This window comes from Syngnathus floridae, chromosome 11 (assembly GCF_059516105.1).
Source record: "Syngnathus floridae isolate MCC-2025c chromosome 11, RoL_Sflo_1.0, whole genome shotgun sequence".
Lineage (NCBI taxonomy): Eukaryota > Metazoa > Chordata > Actinopteri > Syngnathiformes > Syngnathidae > Syngnathus > Syngnathus floridae.
The window spans coordinates 8127679-8143722 of record NC_142423.1 but is presented as its reverse complement, the minus strand read 5'-3'; the positions used below and the strand labels follow the sequence as shown (position 1 = coordinate 8143722).

Sequence of the window (16044 nt, the reverse complement as noted above, 5' to 3'; positions counted from 1 at the left end):
TCATGCAGAGTCACAACACTGCACATGACATCGTCCAGGAGGGCATCCTCAGCTCCTGCTGGGTTCTTCGTCCCTGATTGCAGCTCCATAGACACGCAGTCCCTGCAGCTGCTCCAGGATTTTGTCTCCCGGGCCACAAGGCTCTTTGCCATCAGCGGCGCTGGTCTCTCCACAGAGTCGGGCATTCCAGATTACCGCTCGGAAGGTGTGGGCCTCTACGCCCGCACTGACAGACGTCCCATGCAGCATGTTGAGTTTGTCCGTAGCGCCAAGTCCCGTCAGCGTTACTGGGCAAGGAACTTTCTAGGGTGGCCACAGTTCTCCTCGCATCAGCCCAACGCAGCTCACAGGGCCCTGCAGCATTGGGAGGTACAGGGAAAGCTCCACTGGCTGGTGACCCAGAATGTAGATGCGCTCCATTCAAAGGCAGGACAAAAAAAACTCACTGAGCTCCATGGATGTGCTCACAGGTGACCAAAAATCACGATGATAATGCTCCTCCCCCCCTCCCTGATTAATTAAATAATTAATTCATCTAATTAAATAGAACCATGAAAAAATTCAGCAAAAGTGATTTTAAATCATTTCTATCCTCAGAGTGATGTGTTTAGGCTGTGGCAGTATTTCAGCGAGGGAGGAGCTCCAGAGGCGTTTTGTGGAGCTCAACCCAGACTGGAGGGCTCAGGCCGGGGCCGTGGCTCCGGATGGGGATGTGTTCCTGGAAGACGAGCTGGCTCTCAATTTCAGGGTTCCATCCTGTGAGGTCTGTGGAGGAACACTGAAGCCCGAGGTTACCTTCTTTGGTGACTCAGTGAATAAAGACACAGTGCAGTTTGTTCACAACAAATTAGCGGAATCAGATGCAGTGCTCGTCATCGGAACATCGCTGCAGGTACGTGGCACTCAAGTGTACTACTTTTGACAAAAATATTTTCAGCCTTTTCTAGGAATATCGTCATTTTTGTTCAGGCCTATTTAATTATTCTATTGAACCCCAATTCTAAAACAATGTCTGACCTCCATTGGTTATTTTTCCTTTTATTTATTATTACTTTTGTCAGGCTCATCTTATTTCTGTGAGCATTATGAGGCGTGGTACAAACAATTTTATGCATTAATGTGCTTATCTGTGATTTTCCACAGGTCTACTCGGGATACAGATTTTTGCTGGCAGCGAGCGATAGAAATATACCGGTCGCCATCGTGAATATTGGACCGACGAGGGCAGACCATTTGGCCAGTTTTTCCAGTTCCTCGTGCGGGGTGGATCTCAGACTGCTAGAGCGGCTCCCTGAAGGGCTCACGCTGCTGGAGAACCACTGACTGAAGCGGCTTGCTGATACAGGCCCTTCTCCTAACACATCCTCTATCATCTATTAAAAAACAAAAAAAACAGATTGTGACAGAGGAAAACCACAAACACGAGCAAAGCATGTGCACACTAAAGTCACTCGGATTTAGGGCAGCTTTCCAGTCATTAGATTCTACAAGACTGAGACTTTAAAAAAATAAATAAATAAATAAAAAAAAAAAAAAAAAAACATACACCACCTCAGGTCAAGTAAGAAAAGTCAAGGTGATATGAAAGCATCTTAAGCTTTGAGTGACAGACTCTTTGTGCGTTCAAACACCTCAATGCATCCCAGTACTTACAGACGCCAGTCCTGGCATGGTCTTCTCCAGATTGAAAAATTCATTGAAGTCAAAGTCACCAGTGGACTGCTCTGGCAGCACATCAGGGTGAGGAACCTCTTGATCAGCTGAAGGTCGCACAGTCACATTTTGCTCCTCTGGCTGTCCATTACATTCTATGGATTCACGGCAAATCCTAAGTAACATCATCACGGCAACTCTGTATGGTATTGGAAATTATTTTCACTTGCCTTCTTTCACAGACTCTGTCCTCTTCTTTGAGCGCCTGGACTTGCGTCTATCATCTTCTAATAATTTATCATCAAATCCAATGAGCTCGATAGTCTCCGACTGGCTCGTGGGGCCTCCAGAGAACCACTCGGGCTCCTCTTCCGCATAAGAATCATTCCTTCTGCGTTCACTAAACACACGTTTGTCTCCAAAATCTCTCTGCATGAGATAAAAAAAGAAGCCCAATGACCAAGCTGATGCAGTGGAACAACTAAGGCTATTTTTAGTTTTGGCTGCGTACTGATGCAAGATAAAGTATCTATTAGATATGGGAAGGCCTGTAAAAACGGGCAAATTAATATTACATTCCAATTTAGCCTCAATATACTATAGCAACACCGGTGTGAGTCTGATTTAGGATGAATGCAATGAAAACCAACCCTGAATCTTTTGTCTTTGAAGTCTCTGACATCCCGTTCCCTTTCCCTTTCCCTTTCCAGGCGGGCTTCTCTTTCAAAAGCTCGGGCAGCAATGATACGACCACTTCCGATCCTTCGTGATCCTCCGAGACGGAGAGTCTCATTCTCCTTATTTTCTAATGGGCTGATTGGTCGGGACGAGTGGATTGCAGGAGCAGCATTGCCTTGGCATCCACCTCCAAAGCTACGACGCTGTGGGCTCAGTATGACATCCAAGTCGTCCTCCTTTAACCTCTCACGGGGATCTGAAGAAAAATGGAGCACACAGACCTTATTCCAAATGTGTTGAATATTGGAACAAAGAAGTGTTAGCAATAGATATATGTATATTCTGAGCATTTCTTGATGCCTCTGTAAAGTACCTGGGATTCTTCGTTTCAGTGGACCTCTATCCTCCAAATGCTCCTTCTTAAAGCCTTCCATTGGAGAATTACGCCCCGAGTTGGGATACATTGAGATATGCCACTTCTCAGGATCCCAGACGCCATCGCTGCATTAAAACATTTGGAATTATGAAAGACTCCAAATACATTCACCGCCGTTCTATTAGTTTGCGTCTATTCTAAACACTATATCTTTACACTCCGATACACACATTACATGCTTACCTATCATATTTCTCTGACAGACAGTTTGGCCTTTCGTTGGAGATGGGTAGCTCCTTTATTAAGAGAAGCTCCTCCTAAACATTGACAAACAAATTAAACATTGCTACACTTTTGACCGCATCAAACAAAATGTGTCCCCCCTCCATCACCTTGGTATATCTATGTGGAATTGGTGCTGCCGGTTCTTTCTTTACTTGGTCCACGGCAGCATCACCTGCATTCTTCTCTTGAATACAAGCATCACCGTCCATGGCAGAAACACAGCTTTGATCCATGCGGTGACTCCGCTGGGGGAGAATTTTTTGGGGAAAAAAATTAAGCAATAAGTGTCTGCATCAAATTAAACATTCACAAACTTCTGCTTTTACTTTGGAAAACCTTGTTCGACATTTTTGCTAATTTTCCGACATTTATGTGGCTTTTAATTTCATCTAAATGGGACCATCTCAGCATTTTGTTATCCTACTTCGAACTATGCATTAACTAACCCCGTTGTCTATGAATGGTGCTCGACGAATAAACTTGCCTTAAAGCCGTGAATTTGGTGGTCAACAGGCACTTATCAATGCAAAAATATTGACGTGAAAATGTTGAAAAGGGACCAAGACTCCAGTTGGAAAAAAAATCTGCCCAATCGTAGGATCCGCTGAAATCACCTGAAGATCGTATCCAATTACCGAGGTAATTGATTACAGGCTCGAGACTAATTGCAACTTAGCAAATTGATAGAAGCTGCACAGTAACCTGAATTTGTAGCAAGCGCAGTGAATACAACTTCAAATCAATAGCACACTGAGTGCGTTGAATAATATTTTTACCCCGCGCCAAGAGTCCGACACTCATCCGTACCTGACTAGAAACCTTTGTTGGCTACACAATTCATTGCGGTCTGAAATTGTACCCTGCAGTCGCACAGAAATGACTTACCCGATATGACGTCTGAATGGGAACGTGGTTGACCTGGAGTTCACGTATGTCAGCTAGCTAGCTAATCTAGCCGCTTCAGCTAGCTAGCCAGCTAACTAGCTGGGAAATGGGATAATGCCCACCCACCAAGTTTTACACTTGCCAATTTTTTGCACTGATTTGAGAAAACGGACTATCCGTGGGTCACTTGAAATAACCACAAAGTTGGAAAATTCGCAAATAATAATCTGTAACGCTTGTCTACACGTTCTCTCTTTTTTGAGTCGTAGCAGCAAAATTTCTCTGATCGCCGCTTTAAGAAGGTCCTCGGAAAGCTGACACTGTGCCCCTCGCGCCTTTGTAGAATGGGAAATAGTCTGGTACGTTTACTATCTATCATTAAGAAATGTAATACTATTGCAGTAATTTACTTATAATAAATACACAAGGGATGGGGAGAAAAAGCAAAAAATATTTTGTAAGGCTGTTGCCACAATTTATGCACACCTTTGATATTTGAAAAGGCAGTGGGAGAGCCAGTCATAGGTTTAGAGTGCGCTCGATTTGTAAGCTTGACTCACCGGCGACCCCGTTTGGCGTTTCGCTATTGCTCACAAGAGTCGAAACTGTAAACATCAGCGCTGACTATGACTTAACTTAAACTAACCCTGGGCCTTCGTTAGATATCACGTGACGCGGAAAAACAAACGCGCGGTAGTCAACAAAACGCTACAAGCAAGCAGGCGAACGAACAATTTTCCGATGCAATGGCCAATGAATTCAAATAATAAAAATACTATAGTCTATGTTGTATTTTATTCTTTCAAACGCCTTAGTCTGGATTTACAGTCGTGTGGACTAAATTTTTGACAACAATGGAGAAGCAATACCGATTACCAAAGCGTAAATTACACAGTCTCACATTCATTATTGATACCAAAGTCAGTCCAGTTCCAAACAGTTATATTCCAAAAAGAACTGATTACAGTTGGGACAAATGTGGAAGAATTGACGAGCTGAGAATAAGGTGGGAATTTTCTTTTTGTTTCCCTCACTGTACTTGGTCAGTCTAACGACTTTCATCTTTGCAGAAACCTGGCAAGAAAATTCCTAAAAATATGGCGGCAGAACACCTTTGGTCGAATCCTTCCTCATAAAGCCAAGTACCAATTATATCGATTTAAGATTCGCGTCATTAGCAACAAATTCTGGGCATTCTCAAATCATGTAACTTGTGCACTCTGTTGTCTTTAAATGTACAGATGTCATTATGACAGCGTGCTGCTGAGAAAAACATTTGAGGCATGGAAAGAGGAGTGGTGGACATTTGGGAGGGGGTGGAGTCTTTCAGTACGTGCCAAGTGTCATTACAGGTGGGTTCCTCAAACATTTACTTAAAAGTTATTCATCAAACTGAAATTGTAATGACTGGTCTGCCTTCAAGGTATTACCTGCTCTTCATGACATTTCGAAGATGGCAAACGTTTATGTCACTCCAAGTGGACAAGAAAGACAAAATCCAAAAAGCTCACGCATTCGGTATTTGACACTTAAAGTTCATGGGAGGACTCTTTGACTTTGGAGCATTTTAACCAAATGTTGTGTTGGTGTTCACCAGTTGACAGGCGGCGGATGCGGCAGATGTGGGACAGGTGGAAGTTTTACTGCCAAAGGCGTCAACAGAAAATCAAAGCACTTCAATTAGCTCAAGAGCAACACAGGCGCACAAGTTTGCAGTATGTCAAAGTTAATCTACAAATGCACTGTTCTGCGCGGTTTCATTTTCAAAAACAAATCGTATTTTTCATCTAGGTCAGCTTGGCATTTGTGGCAGGCGAGGTTTCGACAGCAACAAAACATTCCACCTATGGAGGACCAAGACTCGACGCAAGGGGCAGTAAGTTGGCAGAGATTTGAAGATTTCCTTGCAGATTCATTGTGGTGGGGTAAAAGGAAAACAAATCATAAGAGCTCACTTTTGTGTGGTAGCATGCATATCTTTTGTAAAATGATTTTCTGATCTGCACTCTACTGTTTGTTCGCAGATAGAAAAAGAATCCAAAGCTTCCCTTCATTTCAGCAATAGAGTGAAAAAGAAATCTTTGTTAGAGTGGCAAAGTTACATCTCCTGTCGTCAGCGCAAGAAATCCTTAAAAGGTGATCATGACGACATCTTGTGGAGTTTTTTGTCACAGTATTTGCCGCTCATCTTTCACTCACTTGGTCATTCAGCCGACGCCCAGCGCTTTGCCCGTATTCACCTGATGAAGATTAGCTGGAGAGTGTGGAGGAGCGAGTGGCATCGCAAACAGAGGAAAGAAGAGCATTTGCAAGCCAGCGGGCAGCTGGCGAGTCGGGCATCACGGCGCAGAGCCTTGCTACACTGGAGGACGTGTATCCTCTATGAGCATTTGCTTTCATACCAGCTCCAAAGTTTCTATTCGATTCCTTCTTGAGCTCCTAAGCAGATGTAATGCGGCACAGGGAAAAAGCAAACAGAGGCCAGATAGCAAGTCAGCACTACCACCGTCACCTGCAGGTTAGATCCGGAGAGTCAAGCCATTGGAATCAAGTCATTAAATGTCTCTGTGTTCTTCTCTCAGTGCGTCGTACTTCAGGGGCTTTCTCAAAATGTCTCCCAGAACAAAGCTAAACGGCTGAACAAAAATACGGCAGTCCAACATCATAACCGGACTGTAAGTTATTGAGACCTTGACACAATAATGATACATTAATGAATTATTAATAATGATATATGAATGAATTATTAACTCTGTTGTGTCAAAAATGTTCAAGTTACCATAATCATATCTGATGATCTCTCACTGTACACTTTTGTCCTTGCCATGGCATCATGGCTGAGAATCATTTAATTAAATACATCTCATGTTTGATTTTTTTTTTCTTTTCTATAGGTCATAAAGAAGCACTGGAGACTGTGGAAAGACCGACTGGAGGAGGCTGAAGACAAATCCCTCCAAGCCCTGATAGACATGGCGGACACAAACTACAGGTGCTTTTAATGTCTCTTTTTTTTGCTGTATTTGATGTAAACGTGCCCTAGTTTCACTTACGGCTGCTCCTTTCCCCCCCCTCCTTTATAGGATGTACTTGATGAGTCACTCTTTTGACCACTGGAGGCGGAAACTTGTACAGCAAAGCCGCATGCAGGTGTTTAATGTTGAACATTCTTATTTAAAGCCACCTATTTTCTATACTGCTGTTTGGAGTCATAAGGCGCTGGATGTTGGAGAGATGCTGCGAGTTTTTTTCCAGGAGCGGTCGAGTAGTCAGCACTGCAATGCACTTTATCGGATGTTTCTATATTGTCGTGCAGGAGTTGGAGTGGCGAGCCGATGTTTGGTTTGCAGAGCGCTGTGTGGCTCATTATTTCGGCTCCTGGTGTGAATATGCTCTGCTGAGAAGTGTGAAGAATGACAAGCAACACAAGGCGGATGTCCATAATAAGTTAGAACAATTGGTCTTTCTTCACTAGCTGCTGTCTTGTTCTGGCGGTAGCACGAAAGTTATTTGCCTCCTTCTCTTTGTCTTTAGGCAGCGCCTGTGCACTTGGGTGTTGGGCACCTGGCGGGCAAGGATAGAAAAACACAAGGATGAGATGCTGATGCTGCGAATAGTATGTTGTCTCTCTTTTGAATAAACCACTCTACACGGCCGACAATTACTGAGCGTTATTGCTGCTGATATCGAGTGATGTTTTCCTCAGGCCATCCTTCACGAAGAGCAAAGCTGCGTGCAGAGAGCCTGGGCTCGATGGAAAGAACGGACAGAGCAGCAGAAGAAAGGAGAAGATAAGGAAAAGCAGCAGACGTCAGAAGATTCCGAGCTTCCTCACACTTTATTGGCGCAGCGGGAAGATACCAGTGCCGGCTTACAGGCCAGGTGAGGAGAAAGTGGGATGTAAATACACCAGATGACCTCTGTTACCCGAAGCAGTGTGGGGTCATGTTTTGTCTATTTCATAGTTATTTAGGTTTTGCGTGTTCTTTTTTTGCTTCTATGCTCGTCAGGCTCAAAATGTCTGATCTGACTGAACGAGCACTCTGGCATTGGGCCCTTACTCTTCAAGCCAAGGTTTCACCTACACACTTCATGGCTTCTTTCACTCTACTCGAGTGTCTTCATGTGTTCTTTTGGAACCTTCCGCAGGTGCTCTTCGGGTGGAGGTTGTGGGTCAGAGAACAGCGCAGGAAGAAAGCGGAGGCGGTGGAAACCAAGGGCGCGATGTCTGACTGCCATCAGAACAAAAAATCTTACAACAGGGCTCAATGTTCTTTAAATCAAGGCAAGAATAATGCGCACAAACATTGAAAGAATTCCTTTTTTTTTTTTTTTTTAATGTTTTTGTTCTATCATTAGCCGAGCTGTTACACAGGGAGCAAATCGACACAGAAAAAGCCCGGAAGCATTACGACTCCAAACTGCTGACTAAAGTGCTGAGAGCGTGGAAAAAGCATCAGCATACATGCCTCAAATATAAGGTAGATTTTTTTTCGCTGTTTCGTAGTCTATTGAATAAACAATCCAATCCTGTGCTGTGAAATTGCTGCTTGACAATACGGTGATGATGACACAGGTCATGAAACAACAAGGAATCTTGTTGCGGAAACTGAAGATGTACGAGACCTACTTTGTACTCTGGAGGAGGAAGGTTTGTTTTTCAAACTCTAATAACAATTATTAATTACACATTTAGTGAAAAATGTTGTTGCTGTTCGTACGGCAACATTTTGAATACGGTGCACAAATTAGATTATGCAAGCATGTGTCCGATGTGTATTTTTACGATTGATCCTTCACGGCAACAGTTTGAGTTCAAAGTCAAGTTGTCCGAGCAGACGGAACAGGCACTCTGGCATTGGGCACTCACTCTTCAAGCCAAGGTACCACCTGCCTGATTCTTCTCTTCTTGCTTTGAAACTCAGCAATGACAGCTTGATTTGTCCTAAAATGTTTTTTTGAAAATTTACTGCAGATGTTCCATGCATGGAGGCTGTGGGTCCAAACACAGCGCAAAAAGAAGACGGAAGTCGCTCAGGTGGATGAGTCAACAAGTGCGGCTGTGATGTACATAAATGACATCAGGAGCTTTACAGAGCCTGAAATGCAGCGAGATGAAGAACCGGTGCATTGATGTTCAAGTTGGCTCTCAAATGAATGTGCCTCCTTCAATCAATCAGTCTGTTTCTTTTTTTTTTTTCTTTTTTTTTCCATTAGCAGAGTCTCCATCTACAAAGGGTGGTGAAGTGCTGTGCTATGAAGTGGAAGCAGCGGGCTTTGTTCGTATCGTTGAAAAAGCCTGTGACCTTCCATTATCCTGATTCGAAACGCGATTGTCCATCCGACTCAAGGGAGAATGACGAAGTTGATAGTGAGCTGTGTGTACATAGCAGGCCTGAAGAGGTTTATAATTTTTTTTTTACTAATTTATTACATCATGTCCCCCCCTCGCCTAGAATCCGTCCATTAGTGCGCCGCCAGCCTCGTCGCTGCGAGGAATTGTTTGCGCCTTCATCAAATCTTGCATCGTTATCGTCATCGCGTCCAAGTGGAGACGTGTGTCACGTGTCCTACCAGAAACCCCCAGCTTCCATCCTGGACACGTCTGAGACACCCTATGAGCTGCTATTGCCTCCCGCTGCTTTCATGAACACAGAAAACAAGGTAATATTCATCACTTGGACTTTGGTGCATGAATTCACCACCGAGTCATCCATCCTCAAGTTGTTGTTTGTGTCCAAGATGAGACAAGCCAACACCCTCAGCCCAACAGCGGTAGCCAGTTTAGAAAATATTTCACCAACATCATCAGGTACATCTACACTTTACTTTCTGGTTTAGAGGAATTATTTAAAAATATATCTTGTTGCCTCTTTCAAGACATACAGTCGAGAGAACCGTGCGGAGAGTCGTCAAATGATCCAACTTCAACGCTGATGAGGGAGCTAATGAGCATCCAGCAGGACATGAGAAGCTTCCAGCAGGACAGGAAGCAGCTTCGGTGAGCAAGAACAGCGTTTGTCTCACTTTAGTTTTCTTCTGCTCGGTTGTTTACTCCAGGCTTTTTGTCTGCTCAGGCTGTGGCAGAAAGTGAAAGACGTGTTGCAGAGTTGGCTGCAGAGCAGTGGAAAAGATGAGGAGATGGAAAAGACGTCAGTTTGTCAACAGGTAAAGGAGGTAAGTAAGAGTTGTTGGTTATTGCTGACAAAAACAGCCCTCTCAGTTAATGGTTTGCGTGTTGACAGCTGGAGGAGCGCATTGAGAAATTGTCTTGTCAGCTGGGAACACGAAGGCCGACAATGCGTTTTCATGCAGAAAGACTCCAACATTTACAAGCTGTCCTCGACTGCTCAGGATTTGCTTCGCTTTATCGACAAGTACAGATGTAAATGTACTATTAGGTGAATTTATATTTTTGTGTGTTCACCGTGATGGGGTCTCAGGCATTGTATCTCAAAATGTCATGTTTTTGTCTAACAGTGAATAAAAGCACTTTTGCATCCATCTCATATGTGTGTCATCTTCTGTTGAAATTGATCTTTTAAAAAAAAAAATATATATATATATATAATATAATATAATAAATAAATAAATAAATATATATATATATATATATATATTTTTTTTTTTTTTTTAATATATATATATATATATTTTATATATATATATATCCTGGAGTAATATCAGCAGATTTTTATATGAACTCTACTTGCATACGTTCAATTACACTGTAATGTAAAACATTTTATTCACCATGTTTTTTTTCTAAAATTTTGTAATTACGTTAGATCATCTAATATATATAAAATAGTCGAACGTATACAAAAATGCATCTAACTTAGATTGCATTTTTGTATACGTTCGCCAATATGACTACATGTCCCAGAAGACATCGTGCGAATATGTGTTTGCTCTTCAATTGACTTCCGGTTGCCCTCAATGTCAGTCGATAATGGTTCCGGGTTTATATTTTGCATAAGGTGTTTCACAAGTCATATAACAAGGCACAAACACGCTTCTTTTGAGTCATATCAACTCACACTCCTGTCGTAAGGTAATATAGTTTGTTGCGTCTATTTATTTAGTGTTTGGTTTGTTTTTTAGCTATTTATCTTTCTGTACATGTTGTGTTTACTAAAGTGTATGTGTGACAAGATACCTTGGATGTATAGTATCATTCAAGCTATAAGAAATAGTACGACTAGCCATGGAAATTATCACTATTAAATAATACGCTTGAATTATATAACATTGTGTTACCTCATTTCATTAATGTACGTTCCACTAAAGACAACAATTATTTAAAACAAAATCTTTGGTTGCAGTTTTGGCCGAGATAGATGAACAAAAGTGCATAATAAATCGTAAGTACTTGGGCTTACTGTATAAATATTGAACCACTTGAGTGACAATTTTTTATATGCCCACTCTGATGCAGATGAGATTGTCATGCAGAGTCACAACACTGCACATGACATCGTCCAGGAGGGCATCCTCAGCTCCTGCTGGGTTCTTCGTCCCTGATTGCAGCTCCATAGACACGCAGTCCCTGCAGCTGCTCCAGGATTTTGTCTCCCGGGCCACAAGGCTCTTTGCCATCAGCGGCGCTGGTCTCTCCACAGAGTCGGGCATTCCAGATTACCGCTCGGAAGGTGTGGGCCTCTACGCTCGCACTGACAGACGTCCCATGCAGCATGTTGAGTTTGTCCGTAGCGCCAAGTCCCGTCAGCGTTACTGGGCAAGGAACTTTCTAGGGTGGCCACAGTTCTCCTCGCATCAGCCCAACGCAGCTCACAGGGCCCTGCAGCATTGGGAGGTACAGGGAAAGCTCCACTGGCTGGTGACCCAGAATGTAGATGCGCTCCATTCAAAGGCAGGACAAAAAAAACTCACTGAGCTCCATGGATGTGCTCACAGGTGACCAAAAATCACGATGATAATGCTCCTCCCCCCCTCCCTGATTAATTAAATAATTAATTCATCTAATTAAATAGAACCATGAAAAAATTCAGCAAAAGTGATTTTAAATCATTTCTATCCTCAGAGTGATGTGTTTAGGCTGTGGCAGTATTTCAGCGAGGGAGGAGCTCCAGAGGCGTTTTGTGGAGCTCAACCCAGACTGGAGGGCTCAGGCCGGGGCCGTGGCTCCGGATGGGGATGTGTTCCTGGAAGACGAGCTGGCTCTCAATTTCAGGGTTCCATCCTGTGAGGTCTGTGGAGGAACACTGAAGCCCGAGGTTACCTTCTTTGGTGACTCAGTGAATAAAGACACAGTGCAGTTTGTGCACAACAAATTAGCGGAATCAGATGCAGTGCTCGTCATCGGAACATCGCTGCAGGTACGTGGCACTCAAGTGTACCACTTTTGACAAAAATATTTTCAGCCTTTTCTAGGAATATCATCATTTTTGTTCAGGCCTATTTAATTATTCTATTGAACCCCAATTCTAAAACAATGTCTGACCTCCATTGGTTATTTTTCCTTTTGTTATTGCTTTTGTCAGGCTCATCTTATTTCTGTGAGCATTATGAGGCGTGGTACAAACAATTTTATGCATTAATGTGCTTATCTGTGATTTTCCACAGGTCTACTCGGGATACAGATTTTTGCTGGCAGCGAGCGATAGAAATATACCGGTCGCCATCGTGAATATTGGACCGACGAGGGCAGACCATTTGGCCCAGCTGAAAGTGAGAGGTCGCTGTGGTGAAGTGCTGTCAATCATTCAACCTCTCTGACGGTATGTGGTAAAATTTGGAAATTCAAAGAGGAAAAACTACCTCAATTCTGCTCCCCGGATCGCTGAGATGCAAAGTGACACTTGATCTAATGAATAGTAAACTAAATCATGAATATTTCAAAAAGTACTTTTATGGTTTGTTTTTGTACCAGCATGTAGTCCTGCTGTAATAAGTAAAAGAAGCTGTTTTTATTCATTTTAAACAGTTTAATGGAGTCATGAATGTTGAGTTACAAACAGACTGATGGTAGAGTGACTGCAGACTGACAGACATGGAGCTCTTTTAGGATATTTTGCTGCTGGAATCTCTCTTGAAGGCCAAGCTTCCACTCCTCCAGACTGGATAGTGACTCATTTTGTAGGATGGCCGGGATGCTGAATGAGTACAGGCAACTTTTATGGCTGATTGCATCTGGCGCCCATGTTGCAGTTGCCTTGGTCACAGTCAAGGGGGTCATAGAGAGGCAGTTTTCAAAGCTCTCACTCTGCTCAAACCAGTAGATGGCAGGGTAACCCAGTAACAGTCCGAAGACGGCGCTCAGGTTCCACTCATCTGACCCTTGTGGCACAGAGATACTTTTGTTAACATCCTTTCCTGCATCAAACCCTCTGAGACGAAAAAGGAGATCTTGTGCGATGCTCTTCAGCCCAGCTCTGACTGACTCTATGATGGCGGGCTTCTCTAACGAGTGGCTGACGTCGATCACAGCCGGGCCACCGTTGCGAAGCACCTTCTCGAGATTGGACCGGGTTGCAACCGGGTTAACAATGAGGCAGTTACCGTTCAAGTCCAAAGTGATAAGGGAGTCCGACACGAGCTGGGACGATTGACACGAGCGCAAATAGTGATGCACCTGCTCTCCGCTGGCGCTGTTAGCGTCATACAGCAGAGCAGGTTTCAAAGCCAAATCAACGGCCAAAAGCTGAGCAGCCACATCCAGACTTTGAGGGATGGAAAGAGATTTCCTTCTCGTGGACAAACATTTACGAGCGGCAGCAAGAAAGAGCTCTCGAGTGTGCATAGCTTGACTAATTACATGCAATTTAAATGTTACAGATTCTGCACAGTTGACAGTTTCAAATCTAGCCAATATTCTCAAGCCTGTAGACAATGAAAAAAATAATTTAAAAAATGGAAAAGAAAAATGAATTACTAAAGAGAAGATATATTTCAAACTAGGATTAACAAGACATCTTTCTTTACATCCCTCGATGATTCTTTTGTAGTGAAAGACCTAAAAACGATAAAACGTGATTACAAAATATCTTCATTACCTAACAGTAAATTGAGTACAAGCGCAATCTCACCATGTACAGAATGAGGCATTGTTACGTTGCAGGCTGAGGAGCCATCAAATCAAAATCGGAGAGATTTCTGGCAATCCAAACACCGGCTGCAAACAACCCCAGGTTGACCAGAAGATTCCTGAAAACATAAATTAAAAGTTATCGCACCAAATCACTCAAAATGTCATCTTTTGCAGAGGCTTTGTCATGGCCTGTGCAAAAATTAGTAACAACTAGAGAGATGAAGTCACTTCTTGCAAAAAGCTTGAAATATATGTAAAATGTGCAAAGCACAGAGTAATTAGTCGTTATTTTCTTTTCCTTTTTTTTCTGCCCAAAATCAGATGGAATAAGCTGCTAGAGCGACCCTTGTGAGGGAGGATAAGCGGTTCAGTAGATGGCAAGGACAAACATCTAATGACTTGATGCTAATGCTAATACGAAACGGCTAACAGACAGACAGACACATGGTTTTAAAACCGCTTCACACTACTTTCACTCACCTCCTGAAATCATTTCTGTCTGTTGCAAATTTACACGCCGAACTGATCCAATCTGTCACGCTTGACGAGCCGGACGAGCTCTTTTTGCCCGGTACTCCGCTCATGTTGCACCCGGTGGAACTAGCTTAACAATGAGGCTGAGCAGGGCGGAAGTAGCACAATCGCTAGCTCACTACGGCGAGAGACGAGGCTCGTAGTTTTGTATCGCGTCGTTATTCAATTGCGTATACCCGTGACGATGTCCGCCACTCGTTATCGTCGCTTTCTCAAATTGTGCGAGGAATGGCCACGCGATGAGCGCAAGAAAGGTCGAGATTTGGGAACGTTTCTCCGGCAGCGAGTGGCAGCCGCTTTCCGCGAGGGCGAAAACACACGGGTAGGGCAACACCGGCGGCACAGCTCAGCTGTTACATATCATGAAGCTAAGCTAACTTGGAAACATTGCGCGGCTGAGTCGACCTTGCTCGCCCTTACATTCAATTAATTGTTGTGGTTTATTCACAACCAAGTTTAATAATTCGATTGCAATATAGCCTACAACCTATGTAATCCATTTACTTCATTAGTTGTATGGTTGTCCTTACTGAATTTAATATTTGCCTCATGAATTATAGCTGCATCCCCTATTTTTTTTAATTGACTATTGCAGGAAAAAACATTAACGAAGTAATTTAGTGTGTACGCCAATTACATTGTTTTTTCCCCCCTGATTTTTTTATGGGTAAACACCGATTTTATGATGTTATTGGTATATATTCATTTTTTATTTTTACGTGTAAAAATGCAAATATTTCTGAAATTATTCTGGTCAAATTAATAAATAAATACTCCAGTTCACATTCTTAATATTGATAGTTACACATGTCTGTATAAATAGAACAAGAATTTTATTTATCAGGTATTTTCGTTTTTGTAAAATTGCTCCTTTACTGTCTGGAATTTCTTTGGTTCCCTTTAAACAGAAAAGAAAGTATATTTTGTTTCCGGCAGATAAATTGTGGCTTCCTGTGTCTTTGTTTGTTTCCAGATTTCAGACACAGAGAAGTGTGATCAGATTTATGAAAGTCTGGCAAGAATTAATGCAAACACATACAAACAGCGCGTAAGTAAATATGAAGTTAAAAAAATAAATATTCACACCTTGTGTACTTTAAAGTTAGTGTCAAGTTTGCACCTGAGAGGTTGCTAACTAATCGACAAATATTCAAAGTCTTCGTTTATTTGTTTGCTCTCAGTTTCCTCGCGTGAAAGACACAAGCTTCACTGGAGTCACAGCAGAAGAGTGTAAAGTAATGTTGTCAGGTAAGGAAACGTTAGTTGTCATTGCTTTCTCACTCAAGGTGCTCCTGTTAACTTTTTTTTTTTTTTTTAAATCATCCAGGTAGTGGGCAGGAATCAGATGATGAAAAAAAGAGTTTCTGGAAAACATTAACAGAGAGGTTTTCCTCCAAGTCACCAGAAGACGTTCCAGAGAAAGCTCCTGAAAAATAACTTTTTATGCACTTATTTTGTTTATTTGTATGGAAATAAAGATTATTGCTATATTTGCTCAAGGTTATGTTTTACTTACATTTGAAGTCAAAATATGATTTTATTACAGCACACATTTCCCCACGTGTCAGGAAATCTTATGGAC

The 16044-nt window shown here is 42.5% G+C and overlaps 7 protein-coding genes and 1 pseudogene across 12 annotated transcripts; 5 read left to right on the top strand and 3 right to left on the bottom strand.

The window, feature by feature from the left end:
- Positions 1 to 24: 24 nt before the first annotated feature.
- On the top strand, positions 25 to 474 carry LOC148390844 (NAD-dependent protein lipoamidase sirtuin-4, mitochondrial-like). The gene has a single exon (XM_088389635.1). It carries the CDS (start codon positions 25 to 27, stop codon positions 472 to 474), a length of 450 nt encoding a protein of 149 aa, XP_088245761.1.
- Positions 475 to 601: 127 nt separating this feature from the next.
- LOC148390843 (NAD-dependent protein lipoamidase sirtuin-4, mitochondrial pseudogene) lies at positions 602 to 922 on the top strand (annotated as a pseudogene).
- Positions 923 to 1022: 100 nt separating this feature from the next.
- LOC148390842 (eukaryotic translation initiation factor 4E transporter-like) lies at positions 1023 to 4312 on the bottom strand. 2 transcript variants are annotated; one of them, XM_088390217.1, is made up of 8 exons: positions 3878 to 4312; positions 3100 to 3237; positions 2951 to 3024; positions 2705 to 2832; positions 2304 to 2587; positions 1884 to 2082; positions 1654 to 1808; positions 1023 to 1373 (listed from the first exon to the last, which is right to left on the bottom strand). In XM_088390217.1, exons 2-8 carry the CDS (start codon positions 3223 to 3225, stop codon positions 1146 to 1148), a joined length of 1194 nt encoding a protein of 397 aa, XP_088246343.1. In that variant the 5' UTR covers positions 3226 to 3237; positions 3878 to 4312; the 3' UTR covers positions 1023 to 1145. The 2 variants fall into 2 exon arrangements, with proteins under 2 accessions (XP_088246343.1, XP_088246342.1); XM_088390216.1 differs by lacking the exon at positions 3878 to 4312 and adding an exon at positions 3477 to 3775.
- LOC148390841 (protein SFI1 homolog) lies at positions 3698 to 10381 on the top strand. 2 transcript variants are annotated; one of them, XM_088390215.1, is made up of 27 exons: positions 3698 to 4883; positions 4948 to 5019; positions 5119 to 5229; positions 5301 to 5395; positions 5475 to 5592; positions 5669 to 5753; positions 5902 to 6013; positions 6089 to 6250; positions 6325 to 6395; positions 6460 to 6552; positions 6772 to 6869; positions 6961 to 7027; positions 7194 to 7324; positions 7412 to 7493; positions 7584 to 7759; positions 7888 to 7951; positions 8027 to 8162; positions 8237 to 8358; positions 8454 to 8528; positions 8686 to 8760; positions 8853 to 9002; positions 9098 to 9255; positions 9334 to 9541; positions 9620 to 9689; positions 9758 to 9878; positions 9955 to 10054; positions 10123 to 10381. In XM_088390215.1, the coding sequence occupies exons 1-27, from the start codon at positions 4732 to 4734 to the stop codon at positions 10264 to 10266; spliced, it is 3048 nt and encodes a 1015-aa protein (XP_088246341.1). In that variant the 5' UTR covers positions 3698 to 4731; the 3' UTR covers positions 10267 to 10381. The 2 variants fall into 2 exon arrangements, with proteins under 2 accessions (XP_088246341.1, XP_088246340.1); XM_088390214.1 differs by having other exon boundaries at positions 9095 to 9255.
- Positions 10382 to 10811: 430 nt separating this feature from the next.
- LOC148390840 (NAD-dependent protein lipoamidase sirtuin-4, mitochondrial-like) lies at positions 10812 to 12821 on the top strand. Of its 3 annotated transcripts, XM_088390031.1 has the most exons (5): positions 10819 to 10931; positions 11203 to 11241; positions 11316 to 11794; positions 11922 to 12216; positions 12464 to 12821. In XM_088390031.1, the coding sequence occupies exons 3-5, from the start codon at positions 11316 to 11318 to the stop codon at positions 12614 to 12616; spliced, it is 927 nt and encodes a 308-aa protein (XP_088246157.1). In that variant the 5' UTR covers positions 10819 to 10931; positions 11203 to 11241; the 3' UTR covers positions 12617 to 12821. The 3 variants fall into 3 exon arrangements, with proteins under 3 accessions (XP_088246158.1, XP_088246157.1, XP_088246156.1); XM_088390032.1 differs by lacking the exon at positions 11203 to 11241 and having other exon boundaries at positions 10812 to 10931; XM_088390030.1 differs by lacking the exons at positions 10819 to 10931; positions 11203 to 11241 and having other exon boundaries at positions 11310 to 11794.
- On the bottom strand, positions 12805 to 13660 carry c11h1orf74 (chromosome 11 C1orf74 homolog). The gene has a single exon (XM_088390033.1). It carries the CDS (start codon positions 13638 to 13640, stop codon positions 12849 to 12851), a length of 792 nt encoding a protein of 263 aa, XP_088246159.1. The 5' UTR covers positions 13641 to 13660; the 3' UTR covers positions 12805 to 12848.
- On the bottom strand, positions 13029 to 14858 carry tomm6 (translocase of outer mitochondrial membrane 6 homolog (yeast)). Of its 2 annotated transcripts, none has more exons than XM_088390038.1 (3): positions 14409 to 14858; positions 13927 to 14044; positions 13029 to 13177 (listed from the first exon to the last, which is right to left on the bottom strand). In XM_088390038.1, the coding sequence occupies exons 1-2, from the start codon at positions 14510 to 14512 to the stop codon at positions 13948 to 13950; spliced, it is 201 nt and encodes a 66-aa protein (XP_088246164.1). In that variant the 5' UTR covers positions 14513 to 14858; the 3' UTR covers positions 13029 to 13177; positions 13927 to 13947. The 2 variants fall into 2 exon arrangements, with proteins under 2 accessions (XP_088246164.1, XP_088246163.1); XM_088390037.1 differs by lacking the exon at positions 13029 to 13177 and adding an exon at positions 13769 to 13853 and having other exon boundaries at positions 14409 to 14838.
- Positions 14557 to 15961, top strand: uqcc2 (ubiquinol-cytochrome c reductase complex assembly factor 2). Its single transcript, XM_088390036.1, has 4 exons — positions 14557 to 14784; positions 15436 to 15510; positions 15644 to 15710; positions 15790 to 15961. The coding sequence occupies exons 1-4, from the start codon at positions 14647 to 14649 to the stop codon at positions 15897 to 15899; spliced, it is 390 nt and encodes a 129-aa protein (XP_088246162.1). The 5' UTR covers positions 14557 to 14646; the 3' UTR covers positions 15900 to 15961.
- Positions 15962 to 16044: the final 83 nt, after the last annotated feature.

Bases quoted from the DNA above. Each gene is read 5' to 3' on its own strand.
- LOC148390844 (XM_088389635.1), top strand. From the start codon at position 25: ATGACATCGTCCAGGAGGGCATCCTCAGCTCCTGCTGGGTTCTTCGTC.
- LOC148390842 (XM_088390217.1), bottom strand. From the start codon at position 3,225: ATGGATCAAAGCTGTGTTTCTGCCATGGACGGTGATGCTTGTATTCAA. The intron at 2,083-2,303 runs GTTGGTTTTCAT...TATCTCATGCAG, and splicing joins TCAAAGACAAAAGATTCAGG to AGAGATTTTGGAGACAAACG. The intron at 1,374-1,653 runs GTAAGTACTGGG...GTTTTTTAATAG, and splicing joins CCATGCCAGGACTGGCGTCT to ATGATAGAGGATGTGTTAGG.
- LOC148390841 (XM_088390214.1), top strand. From the start codon at position 4,732: ATGGAGAAGCAATACCGATTACCAAAGCGTAAATTACACAGTCTCACA. The intron at 4,884-4,947 runs GTGGGAATTTTC...TCATCTTTGCAG, and splicing joins ATTGACGAGCTGAGAATAAG to AAACCTGGCAAGAAAATTCC. The intron at 6,553-6,771 runs GTAAGTTATTGA...TCTTTTCTATAG, and splicing joins TCCAACATCATAACCGGACT to GTCATAAAGAAGCACTGGAG.
- LOC148390840 (XM_088390030.1), top strand. From the start codon at position 11,310: ATGCAGATGAGATTGTCATGCAGAGTCACAACACTGCACATGACATCG. The intron at 11,795-11,921 runs GTGACCAAAAAT...TTCTATCCTCAG, and splicing joins CTCCATGGATGTGCTCACAG to AGTGATGTGTTTAGGCTGTG. The intron at 12,217-12,463 runs GTACGTGGCACT...GATTTTCCACAG, and splicing joins TCATCGGAACATCGCTGCAG to GTCTACTCGGGATACAGATT.
- c11h1orf74 (XM_088390033.1), bottom strand. From the start codon at position 13,640: ATGCACACTCGAGAGCTCTTTCTTGCTGCCGCTCGTAAATGTTTGTCC.
- tomm6 (XM_088390038.1), bottom strand. From the start codon at position 14,512: ATGAGCGGAGTACCGGGCAAAAAGAGCTCGTCCGGCTCGTCAAGCGTG. The intron at 14,045-14,408 runs GTGAGTGAAAGT...TTATGTTTTCAG, and splicing joins GACAGAAATGATTTCAGGAG to GAATCTTCTGGTCAACCTGG.
- uqcc2 (XM_088390036.1), top strand. From the start codon at position 14,647: ATGTCCGCCACTCGTTATCGTCGCTTTCTCAAATTGTGCGAGGAATGG. The intron at 14,785-15,435 runs GTAGGGCAACAC...GTTTGTTTCCAG, and splicing joins GCGAGGGCGAAAACACACGG to ATTTCAGACACAGAGAAGTG. The intron at 15,511-15,643 runs GTAAGTAAATAT...GTTTGCTCTCAG, and splicing joins CAAACACATACAAACAGCGC to TTTCCTCGCGTGAAAGACAC.